Source organism: Trichomycterus rosablanca, chromosome 15 (assembly GCF_030014385.1).
Source record: "Trichomycterus rosablanca isolate fTriRos1 chromosome 15, fTriRos1.hap1, whole genome shotgun sequence".
Taxonomy (NCBI): Eukaryota; Metazoa; Chordata; class Actinopteri; order Siluriformes; family Trichomycteridae; genus Trichomycterus; species Trichomycterus rosablanca.
Window position 1 is genome coordinate 15,239,518 of NC_086002.1, and position 20,086 is coordinate 15,259,603.

A 20,086-nucleotide genomic window follows, 5' to 3' on the forward strand; every position below is an offset into this window, starting at 1 on the left:
TTTTGACTTAAAAACAGCCCTTTGGAACCAATTAAATTCGTTATTCATTAAGTCAAGGGCCCACTGTACCTGCAGGAAATGTGGCACGTAAAAATCATAAAAAACTCACAGCCAGTGACCAGAGACAGTGACCTCATGACCCATTGCTGGACCATAAATGTAATACATATGTGTGTGTGTCCATCAGAATTTCTTTTCATTTACTCATAAAAAGCATTTGTGAGAAGGCCTGTTTTAGAATCAATGCACCAATTCACCCCATATATGTTTAGTTGGGTCAAGGCCTGGGCTCCCAGCAGTTCCTTTACACCAAACTTGTCAAACCATCTCTTTACAGACATTGCTTTGTTCAAATTGGTTCAGTCATACTGGAATAGAAAAGGTCCTTTTCCAAACTTTGGTCACAAAAGTGAAATAATCTAAATTATTTGTAATAGCTGTGACGCCTAAACTCAATAAATCGGAGGGGTGTCCAAATACTTTTAACCACGGAGGGTGCCTTTAATAGGGGAGTTTCAACGGCTCTTACGCTAAAAGACCGCGTCGGTCTGTGATGATCTACAAATAATCTGCAAGCAAAGATGTAGGTGGATATGATATATAAATCCTATGTGTGCAGCGCATACACGCCTTCCCTGATAACCCAGTACTGATAGTTAATGCGGTAACAACAGAGCTTAGACTTTGTACTGGATATTAGTGTTTTCTAATTGTTATCGCGTTAATCCGTCATGTAACAGTTATCATTATCTGTCTTCTATCGGAAGGTACGCCACATTTATTTCATATTAGATTTTTAGCACATAAGTTGTTACAGGTTGTGTGTTTTTGACTAGCTGAAGGTTGCGGTGTAATACAGTATGTTATAATTATGTAGCGTTCGCGTGGGCTCGTGAACTAATTGTAAACTTTGACATTTAAATCTGTATTAAATAAAGAGGCACTTTAATCAGGGTATGTGAGTTCGGGTATGTGAGTTTGACTATTCATTAAAGACTTGATGATATAAACGATCGGGTAATATTGGTGAATTTTGGTTTCTGAACCTTCATACACGTAAAAAAACAACTAACATTTATACTTGTTTTGTGATAGAATGTCAAAACATGAATAATATGTCGCCAATTTTTAGTCAGGCCCTGAAGAAGCAAATCATGCCCACATTGATACACTACAATCACCATGTTTAGACGGTTGGCATGATGTGCCTTTATGTTCCTCTTGAAACCATTTTTGCAAGTATCTCGAATGCTAACCTTATCTGAGGTAAGCCAGGAAATCTGGAAAGATTTACCTCAGGTTGTAGTTTCACTCATAGAATGATTCTCACTGTGGTTCCTTAGAGTCCAAAAGCTTAAGAAATGGCATACAGCTCTTCTAGACTGATTGTACTGTGGCAGTATGCTGCTTGTTGGGACATTTAGCTACTTCACTTAGCTGGAATTGTGAAAAATACACTGATCAGCCATAACATTAAAACCACCTCCTTGTTCTATACTCACTATCAAATTTATCAGCTCCACTTACCATATAGAAGCACTTTATAGTTCTACAATTACTGACTGTAGTCCATCTGTTTTTCTATATACTTTTTTAGCCTGCTTTCATCCTGTTCTTCAATGGTCAGGACCACCACAGAGCAGGTATTATTTAGGTGGTGGATGATTCTCAGCACTGCAGTGACACTGACATGGTGGTGGTGTGTTAGTGTGTGTTGTGCTGGTATGAGTGGATCAGACACAGCAGCGCTGCTGGAGTTTTTTAATACTGTGTCCACTCACTGTCCACTCTATTAGACACTCCTACCTAGTTTGTCCTTGTAGATGTAAGGTCAGAGACGATCGCTCATCTATTGCTGCTGTTTGAGTTGGTCATCTCCTAGACCTTCATCAGTGGTCATGGGACGCTGGCCACGGGGCGCTGTTGGCTGGATATTTTTGGTTGGTGGACTATTCTCAGTCCAGCAGTGACAGTGAGGCGTTTAAAAACTACAGTACATCAGCGCTGCTGTGTCTTATCCACTCATACCAGCACAACACACACTAACACACCACCACCATGTCAGTGTCACTGCAGTGCTGAGACTGATCCATCACTCGAATAATACCTACTCTGTGGTGGTCCTTTGGGGGTCCTGACCACAGATGGACTACAGTCAGTAATTGTAGAACTACAAAGTGCTTTTATATGGTAAGTGGAGCTAATAAATAGGACAGTGAGTGTAGAAACAAGGAGGTGGTCATAATGTTATGCCTAATCGGTGTATGTACAAATAGAACAAACCGATAAGATGGTGAATATGTGGTCACAACATTATGCAGTCCTAGAAGGTTCATATCGTTTTCCAATTGCTAAGTTCGTCTTTCAGTCTGTATGATATATAATCTGTCAATGCTTTGTCCATCCCTCAGCCCCTCACCATGGTGTCGTACAAGAGACTGAACCCAGAAGAGGTGCATTTTTCCGGTGTGCCTTTGCTGGAGTCTGTTGATGCTCCACAGGACGCTGAGCTAAAGGTGGAAGATGCAGAGCGCCCGCTGCTGGCCCGGAGACCCCACTGCTCCTCCACTGCTGCGCTACTGACACTCGGAGGGTTTATCCTGATCCTTGTGAGTGTTTGGCTGCTAGGAACTGTTCTTTGGCTACGTAATAACCCTTCCTCGGGAACTCACCGTCCTCCTTCACCCGCCACTCCCCCAGCTCGGGGTGGAAAGCTGGAAAATAAAACACAGCCAGAATCTTGCGCTCTTATTCCAGAGGCCTGGAGGTTTGACTGCTACCCAGAGAGGGGTGTTGTGGTGACTGAAGAGATGTGTCATGCCAGGAACTGTTGCTTCATTCAGGTGCCTTCGAAGCAGAACGGAGTCCCCTGGTGCTTTTATCCACCAGAATTTCCATCTTATGAGTTAGTGGCTGTAAATGAGACAGAGTTGGGTTACAGGGGGAAACTGGTTCGTACCCAAAATACCTACTACCCTAAGGATATTGAGACACTGCAGCTGGATGTTCTGTACGAGTCAAACAGCAGACTTCGTGTGAAGGTGAGTTGACTTTGTTTAGTACTTCATTGGTGGACCTGTCCCAATAGGCATAATTTAGGGTTGCACCAATATCATCCATTGAGAGAGCCATATTCCACATCATTATTTCTGATATGCCCACTTTTTTCATTTTGCTAGCAAAATACCAACAGCAATCATCCAACAAGCAAACCCTACAAGTTCACTATATGGCCAAAAGTATGTGCATACCTGACTATAAGCTTGTTGAACATCCCATGAGCATTAATATGGTGCCACACAGTTTATTTTTTTGTACCTGTTAGCAAAGAGTGTTGCTTACAGCTTACTTTTACTGTATTATCAGATAGTGTGTGAGGTATACATTTACACCGATCAGCCATAACATTAAAACCACCTCCTTGTTTATACACTCTTTGTCCATTTTATCAGCTCCACTTACCATATACAGTGCTGGCCAAAAGTATTGGCACCCCTGCAATTCTGTCAGATAATACTCAATTTCTTCCAGAAAATGATTGCAATTACAAATGCTTTGATATTAAAATGTTCATTTAATTTGTCTTCAATGGAAAACCACAAAAAGAATTGCCAAATTGGATATAATTCCACACCAAACATAAAAAAGGGGGTGGACAAAAGTATTGGCACCCTTTGAAAAATCATGTGATGCTTCTCTAATTTGTGTAATTAACAGCACCTGTTACTTACCTGTGGCACATAACAGGTGGTGGCAATAACTAAATCACACTTGCAGCCAGTTAAAATGGATTAAAGTTGACTCAACCTCTGTCCTGTGTCCTTGTGTGTACCACATTGAGCATGGAGAAAAGAAAGAAGACCAAAGAACTGTCTGAGGACTTGAGAAGCAAAATTGTGAGGAAGCATGGGCAATCTCAAGGCTACAAGTCCATCTCCAAAGACCTGAATGTTCCTGTGTCTACCGTGCGCAGTGTCATCAAGAAGTTTAAAGCCCATGGCACTGTGGCTAACCTCCCTAGATGTGGACGGAAAAGAAAAATTGACGAGAGATTTCAACGAAAGATTGTGCGGATGGTGGATAAAGAACCTCGACTAACATCCAAACAAGTTCAAGCTGCCCTGCAGTCCGAGGGTACAACAGTGTCAACCCGTACTATCCGTCGGCGTCTGAATGAAAAGGGACTCTATGGTAGGATACCCAGGAAGACCCCACTTCTGACCCAGAGACATAAAAAAGCCAGGCTGGAGTTTGCCAAAACTTACCTGAGAAAGCCAAAAATGTTTTGGAAGAATGTTCTCTGGTCAGATGAGACAAAAGTAGAGCTTTTTGGGAAAAGGCATCAACATAGAGTTTACAGGAAAAAAAACGAGGCCTTCAAAGAAAAGAACACGGTCCCTACAGTCAAACATGGCGGAGGTTCCCTGATGTTTTGGGGTTGCTTTGCTGCCTCTGGCACTGGACTGCTTGACCGTGTGCATGGCATTATGAAGTCTGAAGACTACCAACAAATTTTGCAGCATAATGTAGGGCCCACTGTGAGAAAGCTGGGTCTCCCTCAGAGGTCATGGGTCTTCCAGCAGGACAATGACCCAAAACGCACTTCAAAAAGCACTAGAAAATGGTTTGAGAGAAAGCACTGGAGACTTCTAAAGTGGCCAGCAATGAGTCCAGACCTGAATCCCATAGAACACCTGTGGAGAGATCTCAAAATGTCAGTTTGGAGAAGGCACCCTTCAAATCTCAGGGACCTGGAGCAGTTTGCCAAAGAAGAATGGTCTAAAATTCCAGCAGGGCATTGTAAGACACTCATTGATGGTTACCGGAAGCGGTTGTTCGCAGTTATTTTGTCTAAAGGTTGTGCTACCAAGTATTAGGCTGAGGGTGCCAATACTTTTGTCCGGCCCATTTTTGGAGTTTTGTGTAAAATGATAATTGATTTGACTTTTTTTTCATTCTCTTTTGTGTTTTTTCATTGCAAGCAAAATAAATGAAGATATTAATACCAAAGCATTTGTGATTGCAATCATTTTCTGGAAGAAATTGAGTATTATTTGACAGAATTGCAGGGGTGCCAATACTTTTGGCCAGCACTGTAAAAGCACTTTGTAGTTCTAGAATTACTGACTGTAGTCCATCTGCTTGGTTAGCCTCCTTTCATGTTGTGCTTCAATGGTCAGGACCACTACAGAGTAGGTAATATTTGGGTGATGGATGATTCTCAGCACTGCTGTGACACTGACATGGTGGTGGTGTGTTAGTGTGTGTTGTGCTGGTATGAGTGGATAAGACACAGCAATGCTGATGGAGTTTGTAAACACCTCACTGTCACTGCTGGACTGTTAATAGTCCACCAACCAAAAATGTCCAGCCAACAGCATCCCATGGGCAGCGTCCTGTGACCACTGATGAAGGTCTAGAAGATGATAAACTCAAACAGCAGCAATAGATGAGCGATCGTCTCTGACTTTACATCTACAAGGTGGACCTACTAGGTAGGAGTGTCTAATAGATTGGTGAGTGAGTGGACACGGTATTTAAAAACTCCAGCAGCACTGCTGTGTCTTATCCACTCATACCAGCACAACACACACTAACACACCACCACCATGTCAGTGTCACTGCAGTGCTGAGAATGATCCACCACCTAAATAATACCTGCTCTATGGTGGTCCTGTGGGGGTCCTGACCATTAAAGAACAAGGTGAAAGCAGGCTAAAAAAATTTAGAGAAACAGATCAACTACAGTCAGTAATTGTAGAACTACAAAGTGCTCCTATATGGTAAGTGGAGCTGAAAAAATGGACGGTGAGTGTAGAAACAAGGTGGTGGTTTTAATGTTATGGCTGATCGGTGTATATTACACACTATCTTTATTTCACCCAGTCTAATTATTGTCAATTCTCCTAATACAATTATCTTGCTGCTTGTACCATCCCCACACAGGCTAAGGAGAGCTAAAACTCTCACAAGACCCTTCCCACATGCCCCTAGTCGCTGATCGAAACAGAGATGTTCACAAGTCACAAAATATGAGTCAGAGTCAAGTCACGAGTCTTTAGGCTAGAGTCCAAGTGAAGTCACAAGTCTTAAGGCTGGAGTCAAGTCACGAGTCAATATAATCTACACAAAATATATATTAAATGTACCAAAGAAATAAACAAATAATATGTAAGTTCAGATAAAAAACAACAGATTAGCAACTGTATTTTGCCGTTTTACTTAGTGCCTTTACTTTTCTAGTCATTGTGCAAATGAATGTAATTTCCGTAACAAGAAGGTACCAGTTAAAAGCTTAAACTGATACGTTTTGTTTTCATTGCAAAACAAAAGTGCGCAATACATCACGGCACAGCGGCCAAAATCTAAAACACAGCAAAAAAATCCATAACCACTGCTTACCTTAGCTTATGTTCTTCCAGATGCTATTAAATTTATAACCGTGTGTCCCATTAGAAATATAATCCATTATTAATAATGGATTAAATGCAAATGCAAATACAGCATTTCTTACTGAAAATTACAATCAGAAGGTCTGACTGGTTCAGAAAGCATCTTTCAACCATTAGCACCAATTCTGTAGGAGCGTTCCATTCACCCCAGTTGTCCTGTGAAGTGCACTATGTAGGGTATTCCACTATTTTTAAGTGAGATTCCGATCCAAAGGTAACGAAAATGTTTAAATGAAGTGAACTTTAAACTGTGTAGGGAGTGACGCTTCAACACTACGCCGGAGCTGGCTGTAACATTTACCCAATGCGACTCTTGTTGTTTACGAGTAATTTTTTGCGAGTCATGAGTCGAGTCAGTCATTTGAAACGAGTCTGAGTCGTGTCTAAAGTCGCTGTGTGTGCGGGTTGAGATGAGAGAGACGTACTAGGAACTCGGCAAATACCTATACCTCAACAAGATATCAGAGGGTGCAATTGTGTAAAAGCAATAAAGCCCAGTTGACATTCTCTCCCTCAGGCACCTCCGTGTTTGGGCACCTAACCTGGTTTGTAGCACTGCCTGGGATTAGAACACAAGCGCTCAAGATCTTAGCAGTGGTGGTTTAGCACGTTGGTTAAATAATTGTCCCCTTTTGTGTACTTTTGACAGGGCCGCAGACCAAGGATGTTTTACTGTCACTGATGTCCCCATAACATGCCTACTATCCTACTATGCCTACTGCTTGACATTATATGTAGAAATTAGGATGTCCTCATTGTTATACTGTTCTTACCAACATGTCTAATCCTTCCTCAGATCACAGACCCAGCAGAAAAGAGGTATGAGGTTCCCATAGATGTTCCTGTCGTCACAAAAAGAGCCCAGGATCCTTTGTATACCGTGGAATTCACCAGACAACCGTTTGGGATCATTGTTAAGAGGAAGAGAAATGGGGCAGTGCTGTAAGTGCATATATGACATAAGTACAGTGGCTAGTTGTAATACATGTTAAATAAGCCGACGTACACTAAATGGCCAAAAGTATTAATGAGTTCAGGTGTTTTAAATACATGCAATACTAACAGATATAAATTGCAATTGAAATATTCCACAATAAGCAGGTGAGTTCATTAATTATGAGGGTATCATGATTGGGTATAAAAGGAGAAATCCATCAAAGACTCAGTCTTTGCTTACAATGACAGGTCATGGCTGACCAATTTGTGTCAAATTTTGTGAGAAAATTGTTAGTCTGTTAAAAAAAACATATTTTAATGCAAGATTAGGAATAATTCAGGTCTTTTACCATCAGCTGTACATAATATTGTGAAAAGATTCAGTAAAAAAATCATAATCCTTGTAGGGCAAGGCTGGAAACCTCTACTGAATGTGTGTGACCCAAGCCCTACGATTGCATTGCATGAGAAGCCATCATGCTACTGTGATAAATAAAGCAGTGTGGGCTCTGGAGTCCTTTGGAAAACCGAAGAAATGCAACCTAACATTCTATTACACGAAGGGTATAAGGGTGCATCAGTGCCCCTGGCATGGGTGATTTGCATATGTGTGAAGATACCATTGATGTGGGGGCATATATTGGGATTTTAGAGAGATGTATTCTGCCATCAAGGTGATTTTAGTTATTTTAGTAACATAATGCCAGTACTCATTCTACACGAGATACAACATTGTGGCTCCTTAGACAAAGTGTATGTGCTTGACTGGCCTGCCTGCAGTCCAGATCTGTCCCTTATTAGTAATGTATGGTGCATCATGAGGTGTAGAGTCAGACAACAGCGACCATGTACTTCTGAGCAGCCAAAGTCTTAATGTAATGGTAAACATGCCTCTGTACAAACTTTTTTTTAAATACATTTTACCACCTTTTCCTCCCAATTAAATGTAGCCAATCCGCTGCTGGGGACCCCGATGGTGTCCAAAGAGGGTGTATATTTGCCTGACACACACTCCCTCCGATGTGTGCGCAGTCCACCAATCCCTTTTTATTCACCCATACTTTGGTGGATTTGCCACACCCCAATCTCTGCGCTCCTTCACTTCTGTACAGGCACCCTTAGCAACAAAGGTCCTTGATGATAACCCTAACCCTTAGTTCGGTCTTTCCTACCCAGCAGACTGGAGGCCAATTTTGTCTGCTGCAGGCATTAGCCAATACTTATTGCTGCTTAGTGGTCCCAACTCCATAGTCATGCTGACGGGTCTTCCAGATAGCTCCTAGTAAAGTGTCCAGAATCTTTTGACCATATCGTGTATTTAAATTCATTATGGTGTGTATGTTGTATTCTCTGATGTTTACATGTTGTGTTGTTTGTCTTCAAGGCTGAACACGACCGTAGCTCCTCTGTTCTATGCAGATCAGTTTCTGCAGATGTCCACATCACTATCATCGAAATTTGTTTATGGGCTGGGTGAACATCGCTCCACCTTCCTGCATGACGTGCAGTGGAACAGCCTTACCATGTGGGCTCGGGATGCAGCACCATTGGTAATTATTAAGAGCTAGTCCTTGCTTACAATTTTATAAAATCCATTTTTTACATTTTATTTTTCTATTGCTCGGCTGGGCGTCTAAACAGACACACTATTGGCTGTGTGTGTCTGTAGGGGACAGTGGGGACAGTGGTCAGGCAGGGCGGGATTCCTTATCATAGCTGTAGTTATGGCCTCTGCCGTTCCACTGGCTTTTTTGTTGGTCACTTTTGAAAAGACTGGATACCCTTCCAAGGATTCTATTTCAGTTGGAGATAATTGCTTTTGCTGGGGTTTGCTTAAGTCCCAAAGTCTTATTAATTGCTTTGTAACTATTTTCAGACTGCTGTATTTCACAAACGTTTCCATTGTTTTTCTATCTCTGGGTGTGTCTGGTCTAATCAAACACAGTAATTAAATCTATTTGGTCAATTGATTGAGTTTGTTTTGTTTTCCTCACGCCTGTAGGAGTTAATTAACCTGTATGGTGTTCATCCTTTCTATCTTCTAATGGAGAATGATGGTCTGGCACATGGTTCTTTCTTACTCAACAGCAATGCTATGGGTGAGTTACCTCACAAACACACCATCCTCTTATAGTAGATAAAATAGCATTTATTGTAAAGGATCCCAAATGGAACAGATTCCACATCTCTAGCAGAAAGGTAAACCCCATTAAAAAAAAAATTGGGGCAGTTTGTAAAATATAATAATGACAGGAATGATTTGTTTAATTTAACTGACAAAAGTGACATTTTCACCAACCACCTTATCCTGGTCAGAACCAGAAAACAATGGATGCAAGGCAGGAATACAAGACAAGTTGATTGGTGCTTGGACAGAGTGCCAATTCAGTAAAAGGCTTCAGCCACCACAATCATAGCCAATCGTGTGTTGGCCCTGCTGGCCAGTCAGTGGTATGCTAGCAAAACTGCGACACTCAATCAGCTCCAATGTAATTTATTTTCTAAATGTTGCCACACATTCAAAAAATCAGGGGCAGAGACAAATAAGAGTGAGAAAATGTAAAGAACGCAAGTCACACCTTTTCCAATCAATTCTCAATAAAAATGTACTTTTGGCAACAGGTAACAGGTGAGGGTATCATGAGTGAGCCTTTGGTGGATCCTCCTTTTATGCCCAGTCTTTGCAAGCATGTCAAGCCTCGTTTTGCACAAGCTGCAACAGTGTGGCTTTGTAGACACTTTTCTTTAGTCTGATAAGAGGACATTTTACTTGGTGCTTTGTAATCACAGCAAGATCTTATAAAACTTTGGCCTTTGAACTTCTTAAATCTTCAAACCATTTTCATTCCTTTACAATCAGCTCCAGACGTCTGTGATTTTCCATGCTGCAACACTGTCCCGCTTGTTGTGCATGTAAGCAATATGTTTATATATGGTACAGCCAGAAATATGTGGACACCTGAACATGAGCTTGTAGGACATCCCATTACAGAAATATTGGCAGTGATATGAAGTTACCTCTACAACAGCCTACTAGCAAGGCTTTCTACTACATTTAGGTGAGGCCCATAGTGTAACGGGAAAGGCCTGCATTTCACCCAACGTTCCAGTTCATCCCAAATAGGCTTGTGGTCTGAGCAGACAATGGGTGCAAAATCAAATCCAAGTTTTCTTTGCCAGATTATTTTGTTTTACAATTGATTTGATGTACTTGTTAAAAATGACTTGAGGTAAAAAAAAAATATCTCTCATCTTTCATAATTATGTTATATTCCGATGTTTTACATTCTAAACAAACAGTTGCTTTGATGTCAGTTAAATAAAATGATCAGATTTATTAAATATTCATATTTTTATCCTTCAATTATGTATGTGTGTGTGTTCTTTAGATGTGGTACTTCAGCCTGCCCCGGCACTCACCTGGCGCACCACTGGAGGAATTCTAGACCTTTATGTCTTCCTTGGTCCAGATCCTGGATCAGTGGTTTCTGAGTACTTGGAGGTTACAGGTTGGTATATTTACTTCAGCAGTAAGACGAAATGAAAAATCAGTACGACACACCGCAACAGTTGAAAGTAAATAGCAGACTGCAGTTTAGATCAAAGCCTGAACATGATTCTATCCAGCCAGTGACAAGGAATTAGAATTGGGTTTTTTTTTTATTGTTATGTGAATTTCAAGGAATCGTTTGTTTCTTTTGTTAATGGTACTGTGAGAGCCTGATAACTTTCCAATGTGAGTGTGGACAGGCTGAGAGGTTCGGCACCAAAACAATCATGGCACTTCATGTAAATTTCTATAAACAAGAAACATCTTTTTAAAAGCTAATACACCTTTTATCTTCAGATCAGGTATAAAGACACTTAATGGTGTTTTTACATGAAAGGTTTCAGATGTTGCTTCATTTATGTCATTATACAGTGGACAGCACCACAAGCTTGCAATAGAACATTTACATTACTAATTTACTACCAACATAATTTAGATCAAATAAAATTCATTGCTCATGCAGCATTATGAAGATCCAGGATTTTAATCAATATTGGATACAACTGATTAATTCTGATACACTATGTGGCTTGTCAGAAGTAACATTTACAATTTAAATAACACCATTTAGAGCTGCACTTGCTCTTGTATTTCAGATTGTTGCCTTATCACACACTTAATTTTATTATTATTATATGGTGAGTGAACATTGACATGCCATCAGAATTTTTTGGTAGAGAGCAGAATTGGGATATTGGGAATTGGGGACAGTGGTAGCCTAGTGGGTAGAGCTTTGGGCTATCAATTGAAAGTTTGAGAGTTCGAATCCCAGCTCTGCCATGCAGCCACTGTTGGGCCGTTGAGCAAAGCCCTTAACCCGCTCTGCTCCAGTACAATGGCTGACCCTGCGCTTTGACCCCAGCTTCCAAACAAGCTGCGAAGAAAGAATTTTGTTGTACTGTACACGTGTTAATGTATATATGACAAATAAAGCTTGTCCAAGCGGCAAAGCACATGTACACCCAAGCACATATACAGTGTATCACAAAAGTGAGTACACCCCTCACATTTCTGCAAATATTTCATTATATCTTTTCATGGGACAACACCATAGACATGAAACTTGGATATAACTTAGAGTAGTCAGTGTACAGCTTGTATAGCAGTGTAGATTTACTGTCTTCTGAAAATAACTCAACACACAGCCATTAATGTCTAAATAGCTGGCAACATAAGTGAGTACACCCCACAGTGAACATGTCCAAATTGTGCCCAAAGTGTCAATATTTTGTGTGACCACCATTATTATCCAGCACTGCCTTAACCCTCCTGGGCATGGAATTCACCAGAGCTGCACAGGTTGCTACTGGAATCCTCTTCCACTCCTCCATGATGACATCACGGAGCTGGTGGATGTTAGACACCTTGAACTCCTCCACCTTCCACTTGAGGATGCGCCACAGGTGCTCAATTGGGTTTAGTCCATCACCTTTACCTTCAGCTTCCTCAGCAAGGCAGTTGTCATCTTGGAGGTTGTGTTTGGGGTCGTTATCCTGTTGGAAAACTGCCATGAGGCCCAGTTTTCGAAGGAAGGGGATCATGCTCTGTTTCAGAATGTCACAGTACATGTTGGAATTCATGTTTCCCTCAATGAACTGCAGCTCCCCAGTGCCAGCAACACTCATGCAGCCCAAGACCATGATGCTACCACCACCATGCTTAACTGTAGGCAAGATACAGTTGTCTTGGTACTTCTCACCAGGGCGCCGCCACACATGCTGGACACCATCTGAGCCAAACAAGTTTGGTCTCGTCAGACCACAGGGCATTCCAGTAATCCATGTTCTTGGACTGCTTGTCTCCAGCAAACTGTTTGCTGCCTTTCTTGTGCGTCAGCTTCCTTCTGGGATGACGACCATGCAGACCGAGTTGATGCAGTGTGCGGCGTATGGTCTGAGCACTGACAGGCTGACCTTCCACATCTTCAACCTCTGCAGCAATGCTGGCAGCACTCATGTGTCTATTTTTTTAAAGCCAACCTCTGGATATGACGCCGAACACGTGGACTCAACTTCTTTGGTCGACCCTGGCGAAGCCTGTTTCGAGTGGAACCTGTCCTGGAAAACCGCTGTATGACCTTGGCCACCATGCTGTAGCTCAGTTTCAGGGTGTTAGCAATCTTCTTATAGCCCAGGCCATCTTTGTGGAGAGCAACAATTCTATTTCTCACATCCTCAGAGAGTTCTTTGCCATGAGGTGCCATGTTGAATATCCAGTGGCCAGTATGAGAGAATTGTACCCAAAACACCAAATTTAACAGCCCTGCTCCCCATTTACACCTGGGACCTTGACACATGACACCAGGGAGGGACAACGACACATTTGGGCACAATTTGGACATGTTCACTGTGGGGTGTACTCACTTATGTTGCCAGCTATTTAGACATTAATGGCTGTGTGTTGAGTTATTTTCAGAAGACAGTAAATCTACACTGCTATACAAGCTGTACACTGACTACTCTAAGTTATATCCAAGTTTCATGTCTATAGTGTTGTCCCATGAAAAGATATAATGAAATATTTGCAGAAATGTGAGGGGTGTACTCACTTTTGTGATACACTGTACACCCCAATTTTAATTTGTATAATTATTTTTGCACATCTTTTAGCATAATGGAGCTGAAACTGAAAGTGACATAGTAGTGAGTTGTCATATCTTTTGTCCTTCTCTTTGTATTCTTATTTCTTACTTACTAGGAAAGCCGGCTATGCCTGTATACTGGGCATTGGGGTATCACCTTTGTCGGTGGGGATACGACTCCAGCAATAAAACCTGGGAGGTTGTGAGAGAAATGAGGAACTATGGGATACCACAGGTATTACGATTGAAATATGGTATGAACTTTTATAGCTCTGTACAAGCAGATTTTATGTTGGGACACAAATCATTTGGGACATTTGAATTTGAAGGGTGTTTTAAATCAGAAACAGGAAACAAGTATTGAATCACTTTTGTTACATAAAAACATACTGGCAAAAGTGTGTGAACACCACTCTTAACTAATAAGCTCAAGCGTTTTACACAAAGCAGGGTCTATAAATGTATGGTTTAATAGGTTGAGGGTGGAGGAACTTCAGTGGCCTGCACAGAGCCCTGAGCTCAATCCCACTGAACACTTTTGAGATAAACTGGAACATTGCTTTGCAAAGCTAGGCTTGTTGCTTGACATCACAAATGCTACTTTGACTATATGAGCACACATTCCAACACACACTCCAAAAAAAGGTGGAGGCTGTTACAACTGCAAAGGTCAGCTGTCCTGTATACTTTGGTTCATATGGCATCGTCAATCCTGTTTAACGATGATGCATTTGATGTTTTAGGATGTGCAATGGAATGACATTGACTACATGGATCGTGCTTTGGACTTTACTTATGACCCTGTAAACTTTTCCACCTTGCCCAATCTCGTGAAGGACCTTCACTTCCACAACCAGCGCTACGTCATGATCCTGGTAAACGTCAAAATTTGGGGTTATATTCAATGTAATGCTTTAATTTCACTGCTGAAATTTCTTCTTTTTTTTTTTTTACATACAAACCATGAGCTAAAATATTAGGACCACTCGGTGCTAATATGCTGTCAGATCAGCTTTGACCTACTAAGACTTGGACTCCACAAGACATCCGAAAGAATCCTGTGGTATCTGATATTGGGACATTACCAGCAGCTACTTCAGTGTCTGTACATCACAAAATGGATCGTCGTACAGTGCCTCCTGGTCTCTTTGCCAAGAAGGTCTTGGGTTTGATTCTTTGGGTTTTGGGTTTGAGTGGTCTGTGTCCTTATTGTGTGGAGTTTGCATGTTCTCCCCGTGTCTGTGTGGGTCCCACAGTCCAAAGACATGCAAGTGAGGTTAATTGGAGATACAAAATTGTCCATGACTGTGTTTGACGTTTAAAAACTTGAACTGATGAATCTTGTGTAACCAAAGCGTGTAAAACATGACGTCAGAATCCTAATAAATGAGTAAATAAATACATTTTTGCCAAGTAAATGCTGCACACATGCCGACATTCACTTGATCTTTGATGAAACAGGATTTGTTTCATCAGCAGAACTTTCTCCATTGCTCTGAAATCTGTGTGTAAATTCTACGAGCTTTAACAGGGGGTTGGAGTTAGCACTTTGACTGGCATGCGACTACACAGCCTCATATACAGAAAGGTTTGATGCACTGTGTGTTGTGACACATTCCTCATCACCAAGGATAAAATGATCTGCAGTTTGAGCCACAGTAGATCTTCTTTTGGTCAGCACCAGATGCCATAACCTTCACGTCCTCTGGCCTCAATGACTCTTGGTCGCCCAACAACCTGTCGGAGATCACTGTATGCAACATGGTTGTTTCAGAGAAACTCGTGGCCAATAAGAGTGGCCATGCTCATTTTTAGGGGGTGGTCATAATGTTTTGCCAAGTTTTTGTATATTGGAAACCATATGGTCCTAATGTTTTGGCTCATTAGTGTATATCTGGGATCATACATAGATTCTTTTTTTGTGATAAATATATGAGCTTTTTCATGTTTCAGGATCCTGGCACCAGCAGCACTCAGCCATCTGGTTCCTACTGGCCTTTTGATGAGGGAATAAGGAAGGGCATCTTCATCAACAGCTCCAGTGGAGAAACACTCATTGGGAAGGTACATACCAAAAACACAAGGTCCGTACGCTATGTGCCACAGCAAATCCACTTTTCAGCAGAACTGAATTATGCTTACAGTGACCAACTTTTTTTTTCAGTCAGATGTGCCCAAAAGTATGTAGACTGATTTAGTCTGAGCCAACTCTCTTCCAGTGTGATCCACATATTATTCTGTAAGGTTACACAGACAAGTCTAACAATCCCTCCTCCAACCCCCCAAAATACTCATAGGGATGCATATTTTGTAAAAACTGTGAGGCATGGTGGCTCAGTGGGTAGCACTGTCTCCTCACAGCAAGAAGGTCCTGGGTTTGATTCCCAGGTAGGTAGGTAGGTAGGTAGGAACTTTATTAATCCTGAAGGAAATTAAGGCCTCAGTAGCAAGTTACATGAATCAAAAGTAATAGTACACACTACAGAGATTCACATTGTACAAACAAGAATCTGTATAATCACAACAACACTCAGACAACACACAACACCAAACAGGACCTGAGGATGCAGATGGAAATGTTATTTCGGCTACAAGGCCGGTATATATTATATATTATAAGTTACAACAGCTGTAAAATATAAATTATAAAGTAAAGTAAATTATAAACTGAATTATAAAGTGAATACAGTAAATTTTAAGTGAATTAGTGGAGCGGTCTGGGTCCTTTCTGTGTGGAGTTTGCATGTTCTCCCCACATCTGTGTGGGTTTCCGCTGGGCCCTCCGGTTTCCTCCCACAGTCCAAAGACGTGCAAGTGGGGTGAATTGGAGATACAAAATTGTCCATGACTGTGTTCGATATAACCTTGTGAATTGATGAATCTTGTGTAATGAGTAACCACCGTGTCTGTCATGAATGTAACCAAAGTGTGTTAAATATGATGTTAAAATCCTAATAAACAAACAAACCAGTACATATACTGAGTAGTTAAGTATGTGTGTTACTAGATTCATTGTTGAACAAAGATAAAAGATGAAGTCGAGTTACTATATACAAATGACACCAATTCGGTGGTCAAGTGTTTCCCAACTTTCCTTACTTTCTTTCTCAGGTCTGGCCAGGACTTACCGCTTTCCCGGATTTCTCCAACCCAGACACGCATGAATGGTGGTACCAAAACCTGCAGAAGTTTCATGACAAAATTCCTTTTGATGGACTTTGGATTGTGAGTTACTTTTTGTCATTGCTAACTTGCTTCTTGTGTGTTTTTAAGAAGGTCTATGTGCAGTCATGATTCCCTCTCTATATTTTATTCTAGGATATGAATGAACCATCAAATTTCTTTGATGGATCTGTGAATGGCTGCCCAGACAACGAATTAGAAAACCCTCCTTATACACCAGGTATAAACACTCTGCATGTTCCTGTGTGCTGAAAAATTACCCTCGACAATGTGCTCATGAAGACTTCTTTTCTTTTTGATCCAGGTGTTTTGGGTGGCACCTTGAGGGCAAAGACAATATGTGCATCTGCACGTCAGAAAACCACCTCGCACTACAATCTGCACAGTTTGTATGGACTTATGGAGGCTCAGGCTTCAGCAAGGTAGCACATACACACCAGTTCCTAGCACATTTTTTTTTTTTCCCAGTTTTCCTCCCAGTCTAGTTGTATCCAATTACCCAATTGCATTATGCTTCCTCTCTACTTATGCTGATCTCCACTTCTGATTGAGAAGAGCATGACTGACAGACACCCCCTCCGACACGTATGCGGTAGCCGACTGCACCCTGATCAGTGCATTGTTCCTTGATGCAGGCGCCATCAACCAGCCAGCAGAGGTCGTAGTTGCATCAGTTATGAGCAGTTATGTCTGGCTACCCGCCCTGTATGAACAACAGCCAATCGTTGTTCATATAGACACCCAGCCTGATGGCAGAGCTGAGTGGCCAGCACATTAATATTTTAAAACACACATAAAAGGACATCTAGAGGTCAAGGGGCCTACCAGACCAGTTCCCACTCATTAATAATTAGGGATGCATCGATACCATTTTTTCCCAACCAAGTACGAGTACAAGTACATGTATTTTTGTACTCGCCGATACCGATACCTATTTAGAATGATGCAATCTGGAGCATTATGGAATAGTGTAGTTTTTAGTGTAAAATAGTGCAGTGGAACAGTTGCTTGGGTTGCCATCACTAATTGTAAAAAAAAAAAAAAAAAAAAACACCGCACAGCCATCTTTGAGAAAGCTTCTGACAAGCTAACGTTAACGTTCATTAATAAACGCACGTAATTAACGTTGTGCACATCTTACATGCGATGCGATTCTGCTGATTGAAATATTTACTTTAAAAAGATAATACAGTCCGATCCCATCTGAGCCGATTCTATCAGCACATACATTCGTGGTTCACCTCGGTTAATCGTAAACGACTCTGAGTCGGCTCCCGCTCTGTGGTAATAACCAGTATAATTAAGCCTGAGCTTTATAATGTAAGCGAGTCACACAAAATGTTCTGTAGTATTTGGTGTTTATTTACAACCGCAACATTCATTATAACAGTAAAAACGGAGAGATGACTGAAAAAAGAAACTTACGCTGCGCTGAAAATGAGTCGACTCCTGAATCAATTGTTTTGACACTGTGAACACAAACACGTCCTATAACAGCAGTCGCTGCTTTTGTAACCGGTTATCTTCACTGTTAGCTCTATTTTAAGGTTGTTTTTTTTTGTCAAACGGAACTAAATAACATTAAACGTGCGTGTGAGCGTGGTCAGTGAGAATAATTCAATATGTCTCCCGTGGGTGAAAAATTTATTGCTTTAGTTGTAGAAGTAAAAAAAATCTCGTAATGTCGCGCTCCCCGGTCAGGCACTCGCGCCCCACAGGTTGAAAATCCCTGCGTTAACGCAGCAACGTGCACTAGGTACACGGTATCGGATGTTTAGTATCGGAGCCTCGTTTACGAGTACGAGTTAATGAGTGCGGTATCGGGCTAATACCCTATACTAGTATCGGTACTCATGCATCTCTATTAATAATTTCCTCTGGGAGCTCCGGTTTCCTCCCACAGTACAAAGACATGGTGAGGTGAATTGGAGATACAAAAATCCCTGTGACTGGAACTGATAAATCTTGTTTAACCTGTAACTACCAGCCCTGTCATGAATGGATCATAATTAATATTTTATGTTTTATTTATTTGTTTATTTATTAGGATTTTAACGTCATGTTTTACATTTCAGTTCTACTCTCCGGTGTGTCTGCAGGGCTGTGATGATTTCAAAGGCAGAATGTAAACTAGCAAAAACTATCTTGTGGACCTTGGTTGTGTCCCAAATTCAGTGCACTACCTTTGACAGAGTGCTGGAACAGAAATTATGCTGTTGTTAGTGCACTAATTGAACATACTGTTCGGTACAGTAGTATACAACCATGGTTTTTGTTTGATTGATTAGGATTTTAATGTCATGTTCTACAGTTTGGTTACATTCATGACAGAAACGGTAGTTACTCATTACACAAGCTTCATCAGTTCACAAGGTTATATTGAACACAGTCATGGACAATTTAGTGTCTCCTATTCACCTCACTTGCATGTCTTTGGATTGTGGAAGGAAACCGGAGCTCCCGGAGGAAACCCACACAGACACGGGGAGAACAAGCAAACTCCACACAGAAAGGACCCGGACCACCCCATCTGGGGATCGAACCCAGGACCTTCTTGCTGTGAGGCAACAGTGCTACCCACTTAGCCACCGTGCCACCAACAACCATGGTAACTGACATTATGCGATTAGGTGATCCAGATTTCAGGTGTGTTTGTGGGATTTCCAGCGTATGAAATCATAATTGCAAGTTGCTGAAAACGTTGCATTTCAAGACCTTTTTTAGAGGTGTTTTTACATGGGGTGTAGAGAGTCACTGCTGAACTGTTGTTCCATCTGCTTTCAGTTTATCCTGCGACTACTGACTATTAATTGCTTTTATTTTTATTTACTGACATTGACTAAAGTGTGTGTGGGTGTGTGTGTTCAGTGCTCTAAAGAAGATCCTAGGGAAGCGGCCGTTTGTGATTTCCCGTTCCACGTTTCCAAGTCAGGGAAAGTATTCTGGACACTGGCTAGGTGACAACAGGAGCCAATGGAAAGATTTATACACTTCCATTTCAGGTACTGCTTAAAAAAGTATTTAGACACATGACCATTGGCTGGTTGGACTTTCCATTCCAAGGCCATGGGCATTAATATGTATGTATCTTGCTCTTCTGGTGGGGAATGCTTTCTACAACACTTGTGTATGGGATTTGGTGTTTATTGAGGCAAAGGAGCATTCGTGAGGTCAAGCACTGACGTTCCAATTCATCCCAAAGCATAGATCACAAGTCCTGGGAAGAACCTTCTATAGATTGTTCACATATATTTGGCCAAATAGCATATGTAAACACTATGTGGGGTCCTGTCTTAGACAATAAATCCCCCCCCCCCCCCCCCCCATACCCCAACCTAGTTATTACCAATTCCCAGTTGTGAATTCACTGCCGCTTGCATAACC

At 41.4% G+C, this 20,086-nt stretch overlaps 1 protein-coding gene across 1 annotated transcript in view; it reads left to right on the forward strand.

Annotated features, from left to right (window-relative positions):
- The first annotated feature begins 689 nt into the window (after window positions 1-689).
- Window positions 690-20,086, forward strand: part of gaa2 (alpha glucosidase 2) — a 30,362-nt gene continuing 10,965 nt past the window's right edge. The window contains exons 1-13 of the mRNA XM_063009653.1: window positions 690-767; window positions 2,412-3,041; window positions 7,249-7,394; window positions 8,773-8,938; window positions 9,391-9,487; window positions 10,778-10,897; window positions 13,636-13,754; window positions 14,263-14,394; window positions 15,473-15,583; window positions 16,631-16,744; window positions 16,838-16,922; window positions 17,007-17,124; window positions 19,571-19,704. Coding sequence (XP_062865723.1) covers window positions 2,421-3,041; window positions 7,249-7,394; window positions 8,773-8,938; window positions 9,391-9,487; window positions 10,778-10,897; window positions 13,636-13,754; window positions 14,263-14,394; window positions 15,473-15,583; window positions 16,631-16,744; window positions 16,838-16,922; window positions 17,007-17,124; window positions 19,571-19,704 — 1,963 coding nt within the window. The 5' untranslated portion in view covers window positions 690-767; window positions 2,412-2,420. The remainder of the gene's footprint in view (window positions 768-2,411; window positions 3,042-7,248; window positions 7,395-8,772; window positions 8,939-9,390; window positions 9,488-10,777; window positions 10,898-13,635; window positions 13,755-14,262; window positions 14,395-15,472; window positions 15,584-16,630; window positions 16,745-16,837; window positions 16,923-17,006; window positions 17,125-19,570; window positions 19,705-20,086) is intronic.